At 37.7% G+C, this 19,822-nt stretch overlaps 1 protein-coding gene across 1 annotated transcript; it reads right to left on the bottom strand.

Annotated features, from left to right (window-relative positions):
• Positions 1-5,427: 5,427 nt before the first annotated feature.
• On the bottom strand, positions 5,428-13,391 carry LOC122010417 (protein tesmin/TSO1-like CXC 2). Its single transcript, XM_042566949.1, has 10 exons — positions 12,872-13,391; positions 11,347-11,516; positions 10,543-11,263; positions 8,368-8,816; positions 8,221-8,295; positions 7,851-8,031; positions 7,669-7,764; positions 7,532-7,598; positions 6,228-6,390; positions 5,428-6,142 (listed from the first exon to the last, which is right to left on the bottom strand). The coding sequence occupies exons 1-10, from the start codon at positions 12,923-12,925 to the stop codon at positions 5,788-5,790; spliced, it is 2,331 nt and encodes a 776-aa protein (XP_042422883.1). The 5' UTR covers positions 12,926-13,391; the 3' UTR covers positions 5,428-5,787.
• Positions 13,392-19,822: the final 6,431 nt, after the last annotated feature.

Genomic DNA, 19,822 nt, shown 5'->3' with positions numbered 1-19,822 from the left:
GAGGAAGAAATATTCAACAATACCATCAAAATAATAGCAATGAAAACCAAAGTTTTATGTTTCAAAGAGGAAGAGGAGATGGTGGATATCAAAGAGGTCGAGGATGTGGTTATATTGAATGTAGCTATTGTCAAAAACCAGGGCATAAAGCTATAGATTGCTAGCACAAACAAACAGATGATAAGAAAAATGGTTACATCAAGTGTAGTCACTGCCACAAGCCTGGATATAAAGCTACAGATTGTTGGTTTAAGCAAGAAGATGACAAGTAAACTAAAAGTGGCCTTATTCATCAAAGTAAGAATGAAGAAACTTTGTTGCTTCCGTCTAATGACAACAAAGTTGATGAAATGTGGTATCTAGATAATGGGGCTAGCAAACACATGACAGGTAACAAAAAAACTATTTTCCAGTCTATCTAAAATTAGCCATGGTGAAGTGATGATTGGTGATGCTAGTACTCATAAAATTGAAGCAACTGGTGAGATTTGCTTTAAAACTAAGTTTGGAAATATTGAAAAAATGTCTGAAGTTTATTTTGTTCCTAGTTTAAAAAGTAACTTGCTCAATGTTGGTCATCTTATGAAGAAAGGATATGATTTGCTGAAGCGTTATAATGCGTGCATTATATCAAAAGGCAATCAAGTTATTGCAAAGATTGGTGTGACCTCTAACAACTTATTTCCTCTCAAACTTGAAACTACAAATTTATCTTATTTTGCTGCTATTGATAAAAAGGTTTCAAAGTTATGGCATGATAGGTTGGACACTTGAATTATGGAAGTTTAAAGTTGTTATCAACAAAAGAGATGGTTAGAGGACTGCCAAAGATTGACTAAGTTGAAGAAGTTTGTGAAACATGCCAACTTGGAAAGCAACACAGAGACTCATTCCCACAACAAGCAACTTGGAGAGTAAAAAGACCATTAGAGCTTGTTCATTCTGACCTTTGTGGAAATATGCCAACAGAATCACTTGGTGGGAGTAAGTTCTTTATTACTTTCATTGATGACTTCACAAGGAAGGTATGGATTAAATTTCTCAAAGAAAAGTCACAAGCATTTCAAGCTTTTAAAGATTTTAAAGTTGAAATTGAGAATTATATTGGGCTTCGTATCAAAACTTTAAGAACTGATCATGGTGGTGAATACATTTCAAATGAAGTTGAGAAATATTTTAGAGAACATGGTATAAGACATGAGTTGACAGCTCGTTTTACACCACAACAAAATGGTGTAAGTGAAAGGAAAAATAGAACTATTGTTGAAAGTATGAGATGCATGCTCAAAAGAAAAAATTTACCAAATTAATTTTGGGCAGAGGTTGTTTCTTGTGCAGGTTATCTTATTAATCATTCTCCAACAAAAAGCTTAAAAGATTGCACTCCACATGAGGCATTGTATGGAAGAAAGTCTGATATTCGACATTTAAAGGTGTTTGGGAGCGTTGCTTATTCACTCATTCCACAAGCAAACAAAAATAAATTTGATGACAAATCTGAAAAATGCATCTTTATTGGATACAACGAAAGAAGCAAAACCTACAAGCTATATAATCCAAAGACCAAAAAGATTGTGATAAGTCATGATGTTCTTTTTGATGAAGATGCAAGTTTTGTTGATCCAAAAGGCAAAGCAAATGATATCTACATTCCTTCATATAGTGAACAAGAATCAGAAGAAGACAATTCTTCTCATTCACCAAGAAATTTACCAAGTTCTTTAACAGGTCCTTCAAGGAAAATGCGAAGTGTGCAGGAACTCCTAGATTTAACTGAGCCTATTGAATATGATGATTCTGCACTCTTTGCTTTCTTTGCAGGAGAAGAACCAATTTCCTTTGATGATGCAAATAAGGAAGAAGTATGGAAAAAGACCATGAAAGAAGAGATAACTGCCATTGAAAAAAATGAAACTTGGGAGCTTACTACTCTTCCTCGACATAAAAAACCCATTGGTGTTAAATGGGTATACAAGATAAAAAATGAATGCAGATTGCTCCATTAACAAGCATAAAGCAAGGCTTGTAGCAAAAGGATACAAGCAAAAAGAATGAGAAGATTTTGCAGAGGTATTTGCTCCTGTGTCAAGACTTGATATTGTTCGATTAATGATCTCACTTACAGCTCAAAACAATTGGAAAATTTTTCAAATGGATGTCAAGTCGGCATTCCTAAATGGTGTTCTTCAAGAAGAAGTCTATCTTGAACAACCTCCTGATTTTATTAAAAAGAGAGAAGAAGGTAAAGTCTACAAGTTGAAAAAGGCTTTGTATGGGCTAAAGCAATCTCCAAGGGCTTGGTATAGTTGCATTAATTATTACTTTGAGAAGAATGATTTTCTAAAATGGCCATTAGAGCATACTCTCTACACCAAATCCAATTCATCTAGACGTTTTATATTTGTAAGTCTTTATGTTAATGATCTTATTTTTACTGGTAATGATTTGAAGATGCTATATAATTTCAAACTCTCAATGAAGAATGAATTTGAGATGATTGATTTGGGAGAGTTACATCATTTTCTTGGAATTGAAGTTCTAAGATCCAAGCATGGAATTTTCATCACTCAAGAGAGTTATGCAAAAGAAATTTTGAAAAAAATCAGAATGGAGAATGCAAATCCTATTTCAACTCCTTGTGTTGTAGGATTAAAGTTGAGCAATCATAGTGAAGGAAAATTGGTTAATCCAACTATGTTTCGAAGTTTGGTTGGAAACTTAATGTATTTGACTACTGCAAGGCCGGATATTACATATGTTGTAAGTTTGGTGAGTCGGTTTATGGAGAAACCATTCTCTAATCACTGGGAGACGGCAAAAAGAATCCTTAGATATGTGAAAGGAACTCTTGATTATGGCATCTTCTATCAAGCAAGTGTATCAGTTAATCTTATTGGTTATACTGACAGTGACTTAGCAAGAAGTATTGATGATAGCAAAAACACATCAGGTTATGTTTTTTATCTTGGAAGTTGAGCTATAGCATGGTGTTCAAAGAAATAATCTACTATTTCACTTTCTACTACAGAAGCAGAATACATTGTTGCTTCTTTTGCATGATGTCATTTACTTTGGTTGCGTGGAATTTGGAAAACCTCAAACATGATAACCTTGTTTTGTGATAACAGATCAACAATTTCAATTTCGAAGGATCTAGTTCTTCATGGAAAAATAAATCATATTCGAATTCGATATCATTTCTTAAGGGAGCTTGTGAATGAAAATATTGTTCATGTTGAATATTGCAGGACCAATGAACAAAAGGTTTATATCTTTACTAAACCACTTGAAGGACCTACTTTCACAAAAATTGTAGCAAGCTTAGGAATGAAGAGCAAGTTTGGTTTACGGGAGGCATTGTTGGAAGTCTGAACCAAATTGCATGCTTTGAAGACTAAATCAAATTGTATTGTTGGAACTCAAAACCAAATTGATTTGGTCTTCATCAAGTCAAGTTGGATTGAATTATCTAGCGCCTAATTAAGTTAGCATAATTAGTTAAATTGTCAAGTACATGCATTTGATATAATAATGTATTTAATGTAGGAAAAACCAAATTATTTATGGACTTCCTTTGTCATGGCTATATAAGCCAAATTGTATCATGAAAAACATATATCGAGAAAAAAAAAGTTACATTTCTTTCTTAGTTATATCTCTCCTCTAAATTGTTACACTCCTCTTCTATTCCCAACTATCTTATCTTCTCCCCCATCAATAACCTGTTAAAATAATATTTTAATGAGCAAAACAAACTAAGAGGAATCCATGACATCTACTACATTTCAAATAAATTTATTTGATCATGATCGGTCGTGTAGAAGCTAGCAACAATTGTTATAACGTGTATCAGCTGATTACTAGCTTCTACAATAGTATCATTATCTTATGTTGATTTTGTTTATTGGAAAGTCATAATCTGTTAAAATAATATTTTAATGAGTAAAACAAATATAAGAGACGTTATGACTTCAACTGCATTTCAAATAAATATTATCTAATCACGATCGACCAAGTATAAGTTAGCAAGCAGCTTCTACAACGTATAACAGCTAGTTACTAACTTCTATAACAATATCATTATCTTATGTTGACTTTGATTATTAGAGAGTAATAACATAGTTAAAATAATATTTCAATTAGCAAAACAAACTAAGAATACTTCATGACACCCACTATATTTCAAATAAACATTATCTGATCACGATCGAGCTGTAGAAGCTAATAGGCAGCTAAAACATAACAGCAGATTGCTAGCTTCTATGATAATATCATTATATTATGTTGATTTTATTTATTTAAGAGTGATAGTATAGTTAAAATAGCATTTCAATGAACCAAACAAACTAAGAGGACTCTATGATACTCACTACATTTTAAATGAACATGATTTGACCACAATCAATTATATACAAGCTAGCAAATAATTGTTACAACATATGGCAAGTAGTTATTACAACATATAACAAGTAGTTGTTAGCTTCTACATATTATAGCACCTACCTATTACAATTGCTATCTTAAAATTTGACCTGGGAATATTTTGGATGGTTAATTTTAAATGAGATGTCCATCTGACTTTAATAAGAAAAGGGGCGTCATTTGATGATTTGTCAAATGATAGGCGGCTTTTTGATGTGTACCCAATTAATAATTCAACTATTTATTTATTTATTTGGAGAGGTATATATCAAAGATTCACATGAGCAAGCAAATGCATGTTCATCAGCTGATTATGGCGGATTATGGATCCAGGTCCAACAATCTTCAAATTCCTAAGACCTTTGCAAGTGGGTGATTCAAAATTCTACAATAAACCTGAGAGTTTGTCTCCAACTTATCGAGCAAAACGAAATGGAAGCGTGGAATCGATCGACATGGGTGAAAATCAGTTCGCTGAGATGATGTTGTTGGACTGAATGTTTGTCGTTATGATTTCATGGTTTTATAAGTCGAACAGAGATGGATTGGAAGCGAAAGAAAACTCCATGTTTATGAGGTCGTGGATAATAATGGTTGCTGTTGGAACCACATTCTCCCTTTTTTTTTTTTTTTTTATCTATGCATTGTGCCATTAAAAAGTAGCAATTTTGTTACTCGACCCGAAGAAAATGCTATGGAGAGCAATGATGATCTAAGATTGCTTTCGAGTGTGAGTCGACTAGAAGAGACAGGTATCAATTTGTAGGGTATCATCTTCAACGAAGACACAAACATTCTCTTAAGGAATCTCATCGCGTTCAGGCAATCCTACATTAGGGACCCCCTCATTATCAACAATGAACAAGTCGCCAATTTCTTCAACAAGCTTTGCAAGGAGCCTTAGCGGGGGTCCCTAATGCTCAGCAGCAATCAAGTTATTCTATAAGCTCTTAGCGGGGAAAAAAGAAATGATATCCTTAAAATGTACCCAGAAAAACACATGGACAACCTCAAATAGTCAAGAACAAAATGATGAAGACTACAATAATCTTTTAGATAATCAACATGCTCTAGATCATGCAAAATCATTTTACAGGTACATTTTATGAACAAGCAGGCAAGGAATTCATGCTACAAGTGCACTTTATGAACACGTATTACAGCATAGGAGTACTTGCAGCATAACTAAACTTATCTGGTATAATCTTCAAGGACAAACTGCTCAAAGCTTGCAAAGCATTGGAGGTTTTGATGAGCCTTGTGGACTACTTCAGTAGGCCAGTTAGATCACTTTTACTCCATTCATATTATAAAGAGGAAACTTCAATGGATCAGATGAACATTAAGGTCTGCCGAAATAGTTCACTATTGTTCAGCATCATTGCTCAGAGATGGAAAGGAAGGGATTGACTTCAGTATCAGTTTCCTGCAACCTTTGCGGTTCGGTGGTGTCAATCCAGCTACATTGTGTGGAGGGGAGACCCTCTTCCCGTTGGGGGAAAGCTTAAGACCTGCGGAGGTAGTTGCTGTGGATCTTAGAATAGCAGGAGTGTCATCATCCTCTAGGATTGTGGTGACATTATCCAGCTTCGATTGAAGGATAACAAATTCTGATTTTCGAATGATGTGAGTGCCATAGAGTGCAGGAGTGCGTCCGATTGAAAGCCTGATTGGCTGCGGAGGTTTGGAACTTGAATAAAATGGCATTTCAACCGATAACCTGAGAAAGAAATCTTTACTCATCAGATGAGAAACATGAGTGCAGAAATAAGCTACCGAAACATGAACAAAAATGCTTCCTTCACCTGCTACTTTGTAAAGGTGTGGCGGGCAAAATTTTTCCAGGAGCTTGATGCTCAATCTGAATGCTTGTGTTTTGTTGCCCTTCTTCTGCCTTATCGTCTTCCTTCTCGCATGCGTCAGATTCCTTATCCGCTTGATCAATTCCTTCAACACTTGGTAGAGTACCTATCGAAAGACCGAAATAAACCAAATTGTGCTTAAGAGGTCTTGATCTTTTGTGTGATTTAATTCAAAACAATCAGATGGGCATTAGTCATCAGCAAGAACAAGTAGAAAGCTTTGAATAACTCTTGATGCTACTAACTTTGTTAAGCTTTGCCCCTAAAACATTGTCTGTGAAATGAGATTTTTGAATCCTAGCTCGCAAAGCAGGAATGCATTATCCAGTGTTCAAAATTAGCTAGTAAAATCAAACCCAAACCGAAAGTCAACCCAAATCTAACTGAAAAGAAAACAGTTTGGGTTGAAATCAAACTAAAAAGTTTGATTTGCATCAGTTTAAACCAAAATTTTAATTGATAAAAATAACAAACCAAATGCATACTAATTACTAAACTACTAAATAATACATTGTTTAATTAGAAGCTGTCATAATATCTACTAATCATCCTAGACAATAATTTTTTTTAATAATAATCACTTACATACTAATTATTTGAGTTAATTAAGATTGATATTGGTTAAAGTAAATATTTATTAATTTCACTAGAACATAAACCCAAAATCAAACTGAACCCAAAAAGATTGAGAATTTTCAGTCCAAAATCAAACCGATAAATCAAAAACCAAATTTTTTGATTCGATTCAATTTAATAGAAAGCACCCTACTTTAACAGCGATCTCAACTAGGTTTAAAATCACCTCACGTCTTGGTGATTATCTCTTCTTCCCTCTATTCCTCTATTTGTGTCGATTGGATCCAACCCAACATGTTGTTGGTGTCACCGATCCATCTCGTTCTTGCTAGAAATCGACCCCCCAACTTGGACTAAAGTTTTGAACTTTAGTTATATCTTCCTATTTTTCGCTCATTTGAGCTCACTAATATGAACCACATGGTGAATATGAAAATGGCATCATATTCCACATTCACTTATCATTTGTATGAAGAAACAATTCATCATTTTAAAAGTGAAGATTCATCCTATTATCAACAAAGAAAATAAACAATTTTCCATCTGCAAATGCTTTGCTATAATTTTTTCCTAGAAAAGTGATCAAGTCAAAGGAAAATATGCTGAGAATTGAGGCATATGTTTTGTTTTGTTGTTATGTAAGAAAATAAATAGTACAAATTGATACTCACCATCTTTTCTTCCAAATAGATTCTTACATCCTTCGCATCTGCAGCCAATTGAACATCCAACTCCACCCTAAAGAAAACAAATAAGCTCAAATCAGAAAACATATAAGAAAAACAAGTGGTTCCTAAAGTTACAACACCTGATAACATTCACAATATTTCTTCAGGCAATTTGATTTTTTACAATTGCATCCTCTCTTATGTCGCGCTGAAGCAGGTGTCCTATTATCATCATCCTAGAGGTATTAAAAAGATAATTTCATTAAAATCATGTGAAACTACATAATAATAAAATTCATAGAAAAACAAGTGAAATGTTTACCACTACTTCCAAGCAAGATTCAGATGTTCGAATAACTTTTGGAGCAAATGCAAGTGGATTACGAGATTCTATCTGCTTGCGAGTAGCCAGGACAGTCTCCTCGTGGATGGGTTTATTAAAACAACCTTGGCATGAACAAGGCTCAGAACAATAAACTCCAGCAGCAAAACACTCACAGTAGCTGCATGAGACATCTCCATGTCAGTACAAAGATTCAAGTCAAGTATTCCATGCCAATCACAGAAGACATTGAGTAATCTTTCTTGTGAAAGTATTTAAAGAAGTTTGAAATAACTTCCACAGCTCTAAGAAAGCAAGGTGAAAATAAAGGGTCTTCTACTATCTTAAAATCAGTATGAAGAGGCCTCACAGTTTCAGACATTTTGACTTCTTACAGTTGCAACGTTTGCATCCTTCACTATCGCCTCCATTTTGTGATTTGCGTCTGGATCATGAGTTTCTGTTACTATTAATATAGTTACAAGCAAGAAGGCATAGTGGAGTTTATAAAGCATACCTCTTCTTCTTTGGACTACCTTGAGCTAACTCCTCGCAGTTGTTAATTGTGACATCCTTTGAATCATCATAAGGAACAATCTGGAGATGGCCTTCATTATCCTCGGGGACAGAATCCTTTCCAACAGACAAGGAATTTGTTGTATTATCCTTCTCACTTATTGTTGATGTAAAAGGATCAATTGGGACGCTGATTATTTGTTTTCCACATGCGGATGTGTCTTTTTTGACCACTTTATCCTTTGATGTTGTAGCAAGAGCATTCAAATGTAACCCAATCCCGGGCAAGGCACACAATGATGGACTAGTTTTAGGCTTCAAATTGTTGGCTCCACAGATGCTTTTACCTTTGGAGGAAGAAGTTGATGGTGTGAGATTCCTTTTAGATACACAGGCAACATCAAAAACCAAACAGCGTCTAAGCATTCCTCGTTGTTGGTGGATGCCAACCTTCAAGACGAATGGCAACAATTATTTAACATACATATTGATTAAAACTTATTACATGAAATAAAATACCCTAAATGTTGTATGATATTGTAATTAATAAACTTCGACTCCTATAAAGCAAGGAACATCTTTACACATCCAAGCTTCCCCATGGAAGGGTGTGATTGAAGATTAGTATCAAACTCGTTTGTCCCTAAAAGAAGACTGGTGCGCAATTCCATTCAAAATTCCCCCAACCTCATTTGGTAGGAGCTCACTGATATTCATATTAGATACAACATTTCAAACATGTAAATTAACAAATCCCAATTGTTTTAAAAGTTAACTACTTAGATATTAAAGAAGACATGATTTGTATCTAGGGCTAAAAGGAGTACAGATCGAGTATTGCAACATGTGACTATCTTGTCAGTTACTTGATGCCTCATGAAAAGAATGGAATGTAATATGAGATGAAGTTTCACTTTTCCCTCCAAAGTTAGCAAATTTTACATTTTACCATAAGAAATTCAATACCCTCCAAAGCTTTGACAATTGTTTCACTTTTCCCTTTTTATTCTTTCATTTTACTCTCCAAACTTTTGAAAATTGTTTAACCTGAACCACCCCAAAACTTTTCAAAACCATTTCACTTTGCCATCGACCATTTTCTTGCATAGACAATGTTAAGCTGAGGGAGCAAAGTGAAACATTTTTCAAAGTCTCAATGGTAAAATATAATTTCTAAATTCTGGAGTATAAAATGGAAATTTTAAAAACTTTGAGGGATAAAGTGATATTTAGGGGTGTCAATCCGGATGGGTCGGGTCGGGTTGAATTTTATTTTTTAACCCAACCCGAACCCGACCTGAACCCGAGTTCAACCCAAAACACCTAAACCCGAACCCGACTAACCCGATCAACCCGAACCCGACCCATATAACCCGAAAATCCGACTCAAAATGACTTTTTTGGGCTATTTTCCCTATAATTCTTCACTTTTATCTCAATACTCCATCATTATCATGCAAACATGATATTAATATACATAAAAACATCTAAATTTTTAAAATAAAATTTGATTTAACCCAAAAAAACCCACAAAACTCTATATTTAAGTCAACCCAGGTCAACCCGAACCCGACCCGACCCATCCCGAAAATTTTTAACTCTCCAACCCTCCAACCCGAACCCGAAAATGCCCAACTCGAACCTGATTTTTTTCGGGTCGACTCGGGTTGGGTCGTTGGGTCGGGTTCATTTTTGACACCCCTAGTGATATTTGACAATTAAAAACTAAAGGACAAGTAAACAATCTAATTAGGAACCTCAAACAAAAAATCTTAACAAGATATGAGGGGAAGCGGAGGGAGGAGGAAATAGATATATCAACTTAGATAAGAAAAGATCTCAAGTATCTAGTAGGTTATTCAGAAATCCATGAGGAATCAACATCCTTGGTTGTTCAGTTGATTCTTCCTCTATGAAAAACATAAATGATAACTAAATAGGAAAAACAATAAATCTTAGAGATCATAGCAAAAAATATACACAATCAGACAATAAAGAAACTAAAATTAGAATGAACAGTGGGTATATAAATACAATTAGAAAGAAGGAAAATGATAACACAAGAACAATTATACTTGAATAACTTACAATGAAAAATGACCAAAATGTTTCCAATATGGTGCAAATACAAAAATATCATTTTCTTTAAAAAAAAAAAAAGATCACTCAGCATTACCTGATCCTGGCAAATACCAGAAGTCACATTTTTGGGACCATCTGCTTCATGATCGATATTGCAACCTTCAGTACAACTAGGAGAAGGGTCATTGTTGACATTATGGACACAAGAACCGTGGGAACTATCAGGTTGTGTTTTCTGTAGACAATCAACATTCTCTGTGCAATTTGTCATTAGAGGAACAAAGATACTACCATCGTTGTCCATGGCTTTCTCACCCTCTACGATTTGAGCCTCCAATTCTGTGGAGGAATCAAAGATAAACAATCCTTCACCATCATCAGAGATTAAACTTTCCCAGTCGCAACCTAATGCTTCATTTTTAGTCAGCTCAAGTGGATGAGTTTCCTGAACCCCAATTTCTGTAGCAAACAAAATTTTGCGCCGCTCTACACCAGTTTGAATAAAATGAAGATCTATTGAAGTATTATCAATGAAGAGCTTATCATCCATTTGAATACCATAGCAAGGTGTCGTGTTATGATCAGGACTACAAGAGTGATATTGGTTTGACTGAGGAAATGTACCAGCAAGACTTGGGCACTGATCAGGAGGATCAACAGTAGCTTCATTGAGTGAACATGTTATTACATAATTTTCCTGTACACTTGTAGTGAATCTGGATGGCCTAACAACATCAGAAACCTCTGAGGATAAGTTACTCTCACTGACATTATCTGATGAATTTTCTTCTTTCAAAGAGTTTGTGGAAGGAACCCTGCATACAGGAATAAAAACCACCATGAAATATGGACATATTAAAAAAGTATGTTAACTCAAAAGTACAAACTTGATTATTACCTTCCAAGGAACCTAGCTTCCCTTGAAGGATTGATATGTGGTGAACTAAATATTGAGGATAGAGAAGCAAAGTTTAGCGATTGATAAGTTTGTGCAATGTGTAGCGAATCTTGTGGTTTCACAGGTTGTATTGGAGACAAATTATTGATGAAGTTAAAAACCGGTGAATCCTGCAAAAAGAGAAGAAAAAAAAAAAGTAAGTTAACAGGTGAAACCAAAACGAGAACAAAACATTGAAAAGGGTGTGGAGTGTGTGAAACAACAAATGAATTTGGCATATCAATCGCTATGGACACCTTATTAGTTACTGAGACAAAGGGAAGACATTTCTAGTTAGAACAGATACAATGAGCTTTGAGGTCAACTATCCATCGTGTAAAGGACAGTATAGTTATGGTAGTCAACCCAAGGAAAAGCATCAAAGACAGTTTTTCCGAAGGACTACAGTGCAAACCATAACACATTATAGATTGTTCAAAATAGCATGAGATTATTGATCAAAAGAAAATACTGAAAACAAAAATGAAGTGGCAACTCAGCTTATTCACCACAGGAACCAAAATCTCCAACCAAACGCAGTAGAAAAGAACACAATTTTAAACTCCCGGATAATAGCTAAACAATCGCTCTACTCAGGGGCCAAAATTGAACAAAGAAAAACAAATAAAGAGAAAAGCCAACGCCTTTTTGGCAAGAAAGCGAAGCGATACAGAACAAATAAGAACTTAACCAATTGGACCGTGTTAGAACATCAACGGGATCAATCTTCGACCAGGATAACTGAGAATAGATCCAAAACGATCTCACTTCCGCCACAAAAGCAGATTCCCTAATTAAATGAAAGTAAAATAATAATTTTGAGTGTGTATTCCCTTGTCATAAAACCTCCAGGATGGATCGATTGCCTTGTGGACACCATAGAATTAGAGGGAAAAAAGGATTAATGCACAAAACCAAAGTTTTCTACCATCAAGATCGCATGAATTGAAGACCGAATAAAGCGCTAAACCCAAATTAGTGTTGTAGCATACCATAAATAATTGAAGAAAGAGACTGAGAAGCAAAAGAAAAAAAATACAAAATGTTACACAATGACCAACACAGAACTCAATTTTTTACATCCATATAGTGAGGACCGAAGGAAGAAACAACAGCGCCTAACGAACAACTACAATTTTTCGCATAAATAACACTTGAATCAGTCCTCAACGTAACAGGAAAAGTTGAACACACAGAGTAAGCAGCTTGAAGTCCAATTTTACGCATACATGAATCGCTAAGTAAAGTTTCCTTCACAATGCAACCAATTACTAAGCCAATGCCGAATCCAAAAACAAAAAATGAGTAAAAATCAAACTTTTCCCTTCGGGAAACCAAAATCAAGCAGACTCGTTGGAACCAACAATAACGCAAAAACATAGAAACTCAAACCCACAAATCCACCCTCGAGCCCAAGCAAAACTCTCCCAAACAAAGAAAATCATGCAAGCGAATAACAATTGAAACCCCATGAGGCGCAAATCACCTCGAACTTGGAGATCGGCGTCCCGGCGACCTTGCTCCGCTCGGGCGTATCCATCTCGTCAAAGGACACCTCTCCCCTGCGCGTGCTCCAAGCTCACTTCCACATCATCTGTTCTCTCCCTCCCCTTCTTCTCTCTCTCTCTCTCTCTCTCTCTCTCTCTCTCTCTCCCACTCTCTCTCCTCGTGCTTGGCCGCCTGCCTGCCTCCACTCCTGTGCTGCTCTGATCTACTAGATTTCAAGAGAGCCGATGGGCGGGAACTTTCATTTTTTTCGCCCCCCTTGGGCCCTCTAGCTTTCACCCTCTTCCTCGACCTCGATCTAACCCAATCTAATCTATCTATTACATCAATCTCGCTCTTCCAACACCGATCCATCATCATCGCCATCTACCGCTCTCCACTTCGCCATCGATCGTCGACTTTTTGGTAAAAATTAAAACTTTATCAATGACCAAGAATCCAAGTCGCGTGGAAAAGGACGAGGGGTGGAAGAGTTAAATAGTAGTTAATATCAGAGACTGAGAGGAGGTAAGAACACCGTCGGCTTTTTATCGCTTTATTTTTCGCCCTATACTTTGGCGCTCGATCTCACTGCTGATCGGCTGATCGCTGGGCCCTCGCCGAGTTCGACAGCACGCGGTATTCTCACCGTAAGTAACCAGATTCGCTTTTTCCATTATTGCACCGTCTGATCTGGCATTCGAGTTTAATTTTAATTTAGCCCCTACATTTCTATTTTTCTTAAATTAGTCCCCGTACTTATTCCCCTTCTTTCAGTATTTTATCAAATGGACGCCGGTGCTTTTAACATTATCAAAGAGAGGTCTCATTAAGAGCCAATTTGTGCGAATCAGGGACGATAAATGAACCGTCTCATAAATGTCCGTTTAATGTCATAAACGTTGGTTAAAGTCCTACGCGGTGAGAATAAGATTGGGATCCGATGCTATAACTGCCGCTCCGCCCTGCTTTTGCCTTCGGCGCCAACGCCGTTATTACCGCGAAAGAAGCAACGGGGAACGTTTTATTGTTTTCTGTAGCGACTCAAAAACGTACCGACAGAGAGTACCCGACGTCCTGAATGGACGGTCTGACGGGACCCTCTGACACGGCCTTTTGACGTCGGAACGGGTTTACCGACAGCCGTGGGAGTGTGATTTGATGGACTGATGCCGTGGTAGTTACGATGATTACGAGTAGCACATGGACACGGATTTTGGCGCGTGCAGTTTGCAGCCTTCGTTACCGCATAGCCCAAGGATCCATAGCCAATTTAAGAAATAGGACGTCCGACTTTATTTTTTTAAAAAAAACGCCTTTTATTTCTATTGGTTGCTTTTCTTATCAGGCGTTGTATTTTAAAAAAATCTGAAAAAAATATTTGATGGATAAAATATGGATTTGCATCAGAATTAAAGTAATTTATAATAATTATTTAATTTTGACTATAATTAGTTGAACTACATGTGAAGATGAGAAGTGGAGTCATTATTTTTTTAAAAAAATTATCAATATTTGATGAATAAAATATGGGTAAGATCATCTATTCTCAATTAGTCGGATGGTAAAATATAGATATCTAATATAAAAAAAAAAATTGATCAATATTAGCCCATATGCACGGTGCAATTGTAAGAGACAAGAATAATTCGCATGTAATTATAATTCAAATCTCATTTTATATCATCCGTGAAATTTGAACTAACATTGGGGCATGTAATGTCATGATCTATCAGTGCTTCCAAAATTTACATAATGGATAGTTTATGAGGTTGGATCGTCCACCTCTAAGATTAGTCGAATCAAAAGATAGAATACTAAAATTAAACAAAGGGTAAAAATCAAAATGACATTTTCTTTTAACGAACCATCAAAGGTGTTAGAACTCGTGCAAGTTAGAAGGAAGGGTAAATAGCATATACAAACATGAGGAATCGCCACATCAGTGGCCTCCCTAGAGCAGGTCCCACGGATATAGAGGAATGTAAATACAGGTACACAGGTGGAAAGTACATGATGGAGACGTTAACCCCAGGCAGTGATACCCCGAGGATCGACCCCTGGACCTTTCGACCACAGAACCATGCACTCCCCATCTGTACTATGCCCTGTGGACAAGATAAATAACATATACGATTGTAGTAGATGTGGTTATAGTAGATACGATTACGTATTTGCTATAATTATTATAGTTGTAACAGTTATGATTTTGTAACTGTTACCACTACAATAATTAAAGCAGCTACGCAACTGATCATGTCCGAAAGCTGAATCAACGGACGCTGGGCACGTGGCGCTCTCCAAGCGGCTGACGTAGATCTCCCGACTATCCGCCCGGACCTCTGGTGAACCTGCACAGAAATCAGGCCGGGAAGGGGTTCCCGACGACGACCCTCCTACGCTCAAGTCAGGCAAAGCTCAACAACAAGAAAGTGGCTGAAAGAATCGTAGAACGCGTACCTCCGGCGAAGGGTGAGGGTCTTTATATAGGGTTGTACACATACCGAGGTGTACACGTGTCATTTCTCATACCGTAGTGTGGATTTGTCAGAGGAGCTTACCTGACACCATACTACTACAGTTTGAGCACGTCTTTGATGGGACAGCGTATCCTTCTGTCGAAGGATTTTGAGTATGGCCTAAACGTAAAACATGCCCACTGTCAGAAAAAAATGTCCCTTATCCTTTTCCCCTTACTCCCGGTCGGGCGTCCGGCCGGCCAGCCTCCGCCTTACGTCCGGCCGGACACATATAGTGGTCTACTTGGGAGATTCCCGGTAATGTGTTTTGTGGAGACTGTTAGCAGTATGCTACCTCATTTCTTCGGCCGAGCGTGCCCTCCGCTCGGCTCTACGATCCTGTTCCATGAGCGTCGGGGCCCAGCTTCCTGTCGGGGCGCCTTTTGTCATCAGTTAGACACCGGTCAGCCGGCCGGGCGATCGACCCACCCTTCTCCGGTCGGCCACCTGGCCCTTTGACTTCCACGTGGCGTTGACTCCCCAGAACGGGGGTCCCCTGTTCTTACCGCCGGATCACTTGTCTCCCCTTCAAGTCTAGTCGAAGGAGGCGATTAGTCCGACTGACTGGACTGCGAGTCTAGTCGGGCGGCGCCTTCGTGCCATTATCCTCCGCTCGGCCTACCGCAGGGATGGCCTTAAGGTTAGTCAACAGCAACATTCCTTGAACCTCCTCGTAATCTGCGCCAATCTCCGACATTAAGGCTGAGCATGCGCTCATTAAATGCTTCGAATGGCTGAATGCCACGTGGCGCACTGTCGTCATCGTACGGCGGCGGCGGCGTGGTGCTTTGATGGGATCGAAGCGGTTCGAAATGAACGGCGCGATGCGCTCTTTGATTCCCGTGACCTAGATCCAACGGTGGAGGCCGCCCGGCCTCCACCCTATAAAATCTTCGTTTTCTCCTCCGTCGCCTCACTCCTTCTTTCGCGTGCCCCCGGTTATCCTTCGCGTTCTAAAGCTCCGGCGATCGTGTTCTCCTGCTTCTGTCGATCCCCGGTGTTCTTCCTTCGATCTTCCTTTTTCTCGTAAGGTTCTCCTCTTTTCTTTCTTGTTTCCGGAGCTTTCTTTACATTTCTTTCCCCAGTTTTCGCTCCCAGGGTACTCTTTTCGCTTGTTGTCATCTTTCTTCTGCCTTTTTGCCTTTTCGATTTCTTCCGATCGGACGAAATGGCTTCGACCTCCTGGACCTTTCCGCGAGCACTTGCAGTGGCTCGGGCGGAGGGTTGAACAGCAGATGTGGCTGAGCGGACGGGAGTCTCCACTCGGCGTTAAATTGATCCTGTCCGAAAGCTGAATCAACGGACGTTGGGCACATGGCCACTCCAAGCGGCTGACGTAGATCTCCCGACTATCCGCCCGGACCTCCGGTGAACCTGCACTGAAGTCGGGCCGGGAAGGGTTCCCGGCGACGACCCTCCGACGCTCAAGTCAAGCAAAGCTCAACATGAAAGTGGCTCCAAGAATCGTAGAACGCATACCTCCGGCGAAGGGTGAGGGCCTTTATATAGGGCTGTGGAGAAGCGAGTGCACACATACCGAGGTGTACACGTGTCCTTTCCCATACCGTAGTGTGGGCTTGTCAGAGGAGCTTACCTGACACCATACTGTTACAGTTTGAGCACGTCTCTGATGGGACAGCGGATCCTTCTGTCGAAGGATTTTGAGTATGGCCTAAACGTAAAACATGTCCGCTGTCAGAAAAAGATGTCCCTTGTCCTTTTCCCCTTACTCCCGGCCGGGCGTCAGGCCGGCCAGCCTCCGCCTTACGTCCAGCCGTACACATATAGTGGTCTACTTGGGAGATTCTCGGTAATGTGCTTTGTGGAGACTTTTAGCAGTATCCTACCTCATGTCTTCGGGCGAACGTGCCCTCCGCTCGGCCCTACGATCCTGTTCCATGAGCGTCGGGGCCCAGCTTCCTGCCGGGGCACCTTTTGTCATCAGTTAGACACCGGTCGGCCGGCCGGGCGATCAACCCACCCTTCTCCGGTCGGCCACCTGGCCCTTTGACTTCCACGTGGCATTGACTCCTCAGAACAGGGGTCCCCTGTTCTTACCGGCAGATCAGTAACCATATCTGCTATAACTATATACCAACTATATATGAAACCGTAAATATTACACTTGTACAACAACTATAGTAACATAATTAATATAATGCGACCTCGAATCAATAGAAGATAGAAGAATAATTATACAAAAGGATGTCCTTATGATAATAAATCCACATATCCCTTTAGGATTCGTTGAAACAAACATCTTTCTGCTTTTTGCTAAAAGAAATAATTAATATTAGACTAATTTTGACTATTAGAATAATTTTAATTTTAATTATGATTAATTTGAAAAGAAGAACTATTTTTAAAAATAAAAATTAAAATGAAATGTTTTTTTATATATATCACAACACCATTTGACAGTTCGAGAGTATTCAAATTTATAAAACTAATGAGTCACAATTAATTAAAATAATAGTAAAATGATTAATTGTGAGTAGCACATGCCACGCATAAAATCTTACTCACATACTACAAGTCAACTACCGTAACAATAAGATGTACCAATATATTAACAATAAATGCATGTAGTGTTTGTCACTGTAACAATTAAACTTTAAAAGACGTAAAATAAATAAAATAAAATGCAATTATTTAGGCTATAAAATACTGAAATAATTAAGTGATCATGTGACATTTCAGTGCCTTCTCTTAACTCGATCTGACTTGACTTGAGGAGAAAAAATAAAATAATATCACAAGTTCCAAACCAACTGCAGCATGTATGTATATATGTCTACACAAACGTACACTTGTATTTTAGTGTCAGTGAGTGATAATTTTACTGAGTGGGAAGGAATGGAAGCTGGCAAGAGGCAGTATTAAAGGCTACTCTTGGCCAAACTTAATGAATGAAGGTGGTAAAATTTTAAATTGAATTAACTGATCGAAAATGTAGATTCATATAGTCACGGGAGTTCGATAAGACCTATTAGATTTTTGTATGATATGTGGTTTAATTTTGGTATTTTTCTTTGGCATTTTGCATTGGTTTAGATTCGTCTTGTATGGAGTTGGCTTAAAACGGATTCAGATGTTAGATGGTAATTAACGAATTAAAGGCATGACCATAAAGACGTTAATTCTGTGATTTTAAAGCTAGCTCGCTACTGTCAACCGCCACTGCCACTGTTATCTGCACCACCTTTTGTTGAAACAAAAGAGAATATCATTTGCCCCCACGGGATCAACTAGAAGGGTGTTTGACGCTTACAACAGAGGTTCAGGGGTCGAGGGTCGTCAGTTGTGTATGGACGTAAAACTTCGGTCTGCTGCGCTTTAAATTTCACTTGACCCCAGTCACTCCTCCTGCCCAGCTTAACTGTGATTTACATCCTCTGGATATCTGTGGGGCTAGACCCAGGGGGCCGCTGAGGTGACGATTCCACCTTTGCAAAAGATAATATCATTCAGTCTAAATGATCAAATATTTTTGGTCCCATGATAAAATATAAATAAGTAAATTATTAGAGATATTTTGACAATCCTTTGTATAAGGAGATAAGATATCTAACGAAATATTTTATACTCATGTTATCCTGTTCGTGAACATTGATCATCTTAACTTTGATGGTGGCTTAGTTAGGATTTATATGGCAAAAGATGATTCACTTACCCTAATTCTCTATCAATTTATCCCTAGGTCAACATGAAAAAAATAAATTACGGATGACTACTAATCATTAATGTAAGTGATCAAGACATGATAGAAGACGTGTCCGATTTAACCCTAAAATTTTATATAATAGTACATCATGTCTTAATCATTACACCATCCAAAAAAGACGGTTTAGCTAGAATTTATGATTAAGACTGAAGAGGTCGCAATAAATTGAGGTCGCAGCTCGTAAAAGTATAATTTGGTGATGATTGATGATCGTAATTGTTAGTTGCACTGATTCAGTAAAATTGTAGGAAGGGTTTTAATTTTTTTAAAAAAATTGTAAGAAATGTATCTTATTTTAATACAAAATATAAAAATTAGATGCATCTTTTTTTTTAATTGAGTACAACATTTTAAATAGCTGAAGGGACTATATGGTTGGCACTAAACAATCAATTACTCTTTTTTTAGAGTTAAAAAAACAATTATTCTATACTTTTTTAATCTAATTATCTCATTTTTAAATTAATTAATTTTAGAGATGATTGATTCGACTTTATAAAAAAAAATTATCAGCTATCGAGATAAATTCGATAAGCGTAAATAAATTTTGATGAACAGCTAACGTCGTTAGTGGTTTTAACAACAGCGACATATGAAATGCCCTAAATGAATTTTGAATCCTAATTATACGGAAGCTCCTTCTACTTAATAGCTGACCCGAATTGGAATCTATCCGGACTAAATATGGCCTTAACGGGGTTAAGTCCTT

The sequence above is a fragment of the Zingiber officinale genome, chromosome 8A (genome assembly GCF_018446385.1).
Source record: "Zingiber officinale cultivar Zhangliang chromosome 8A, Zo_v1.1, whole genome shotgun sequence".
Lineage (NCBI taxonomy): Eukaryota > Viridiplantae > Streptophyta > Magnoliopsida > Zingiberales > Zingiberaceae > Zingiber > Zingiber officinale.
This window is presented reverse-complemented; position numbering and strand designations above follow the sequence as displayed.

Coding starts and splice junctions, on each gene's coding strand:
- LOC122010417 (XM_042566949.1), bottom strand. CDS start 12,925: ATGGATACGCCCGAGCGGAGCAAGGTCGCCGGGACGCCGATCTCCAAG. Junction 7,765..7,850: donor AATCTTGCTTGGAAGTAGTG/GTAAACATTTCA, acceptor TAATACCTCTAG/GATGATGATAATAGGACACC. Junction 6,143..6,227: donor ACACCTTTACAAAGTAGCAG/GTGAAGGAAGCA, acceptor TTTCTTTCTCAG/GTTATCGGTTGAAATGCCAT.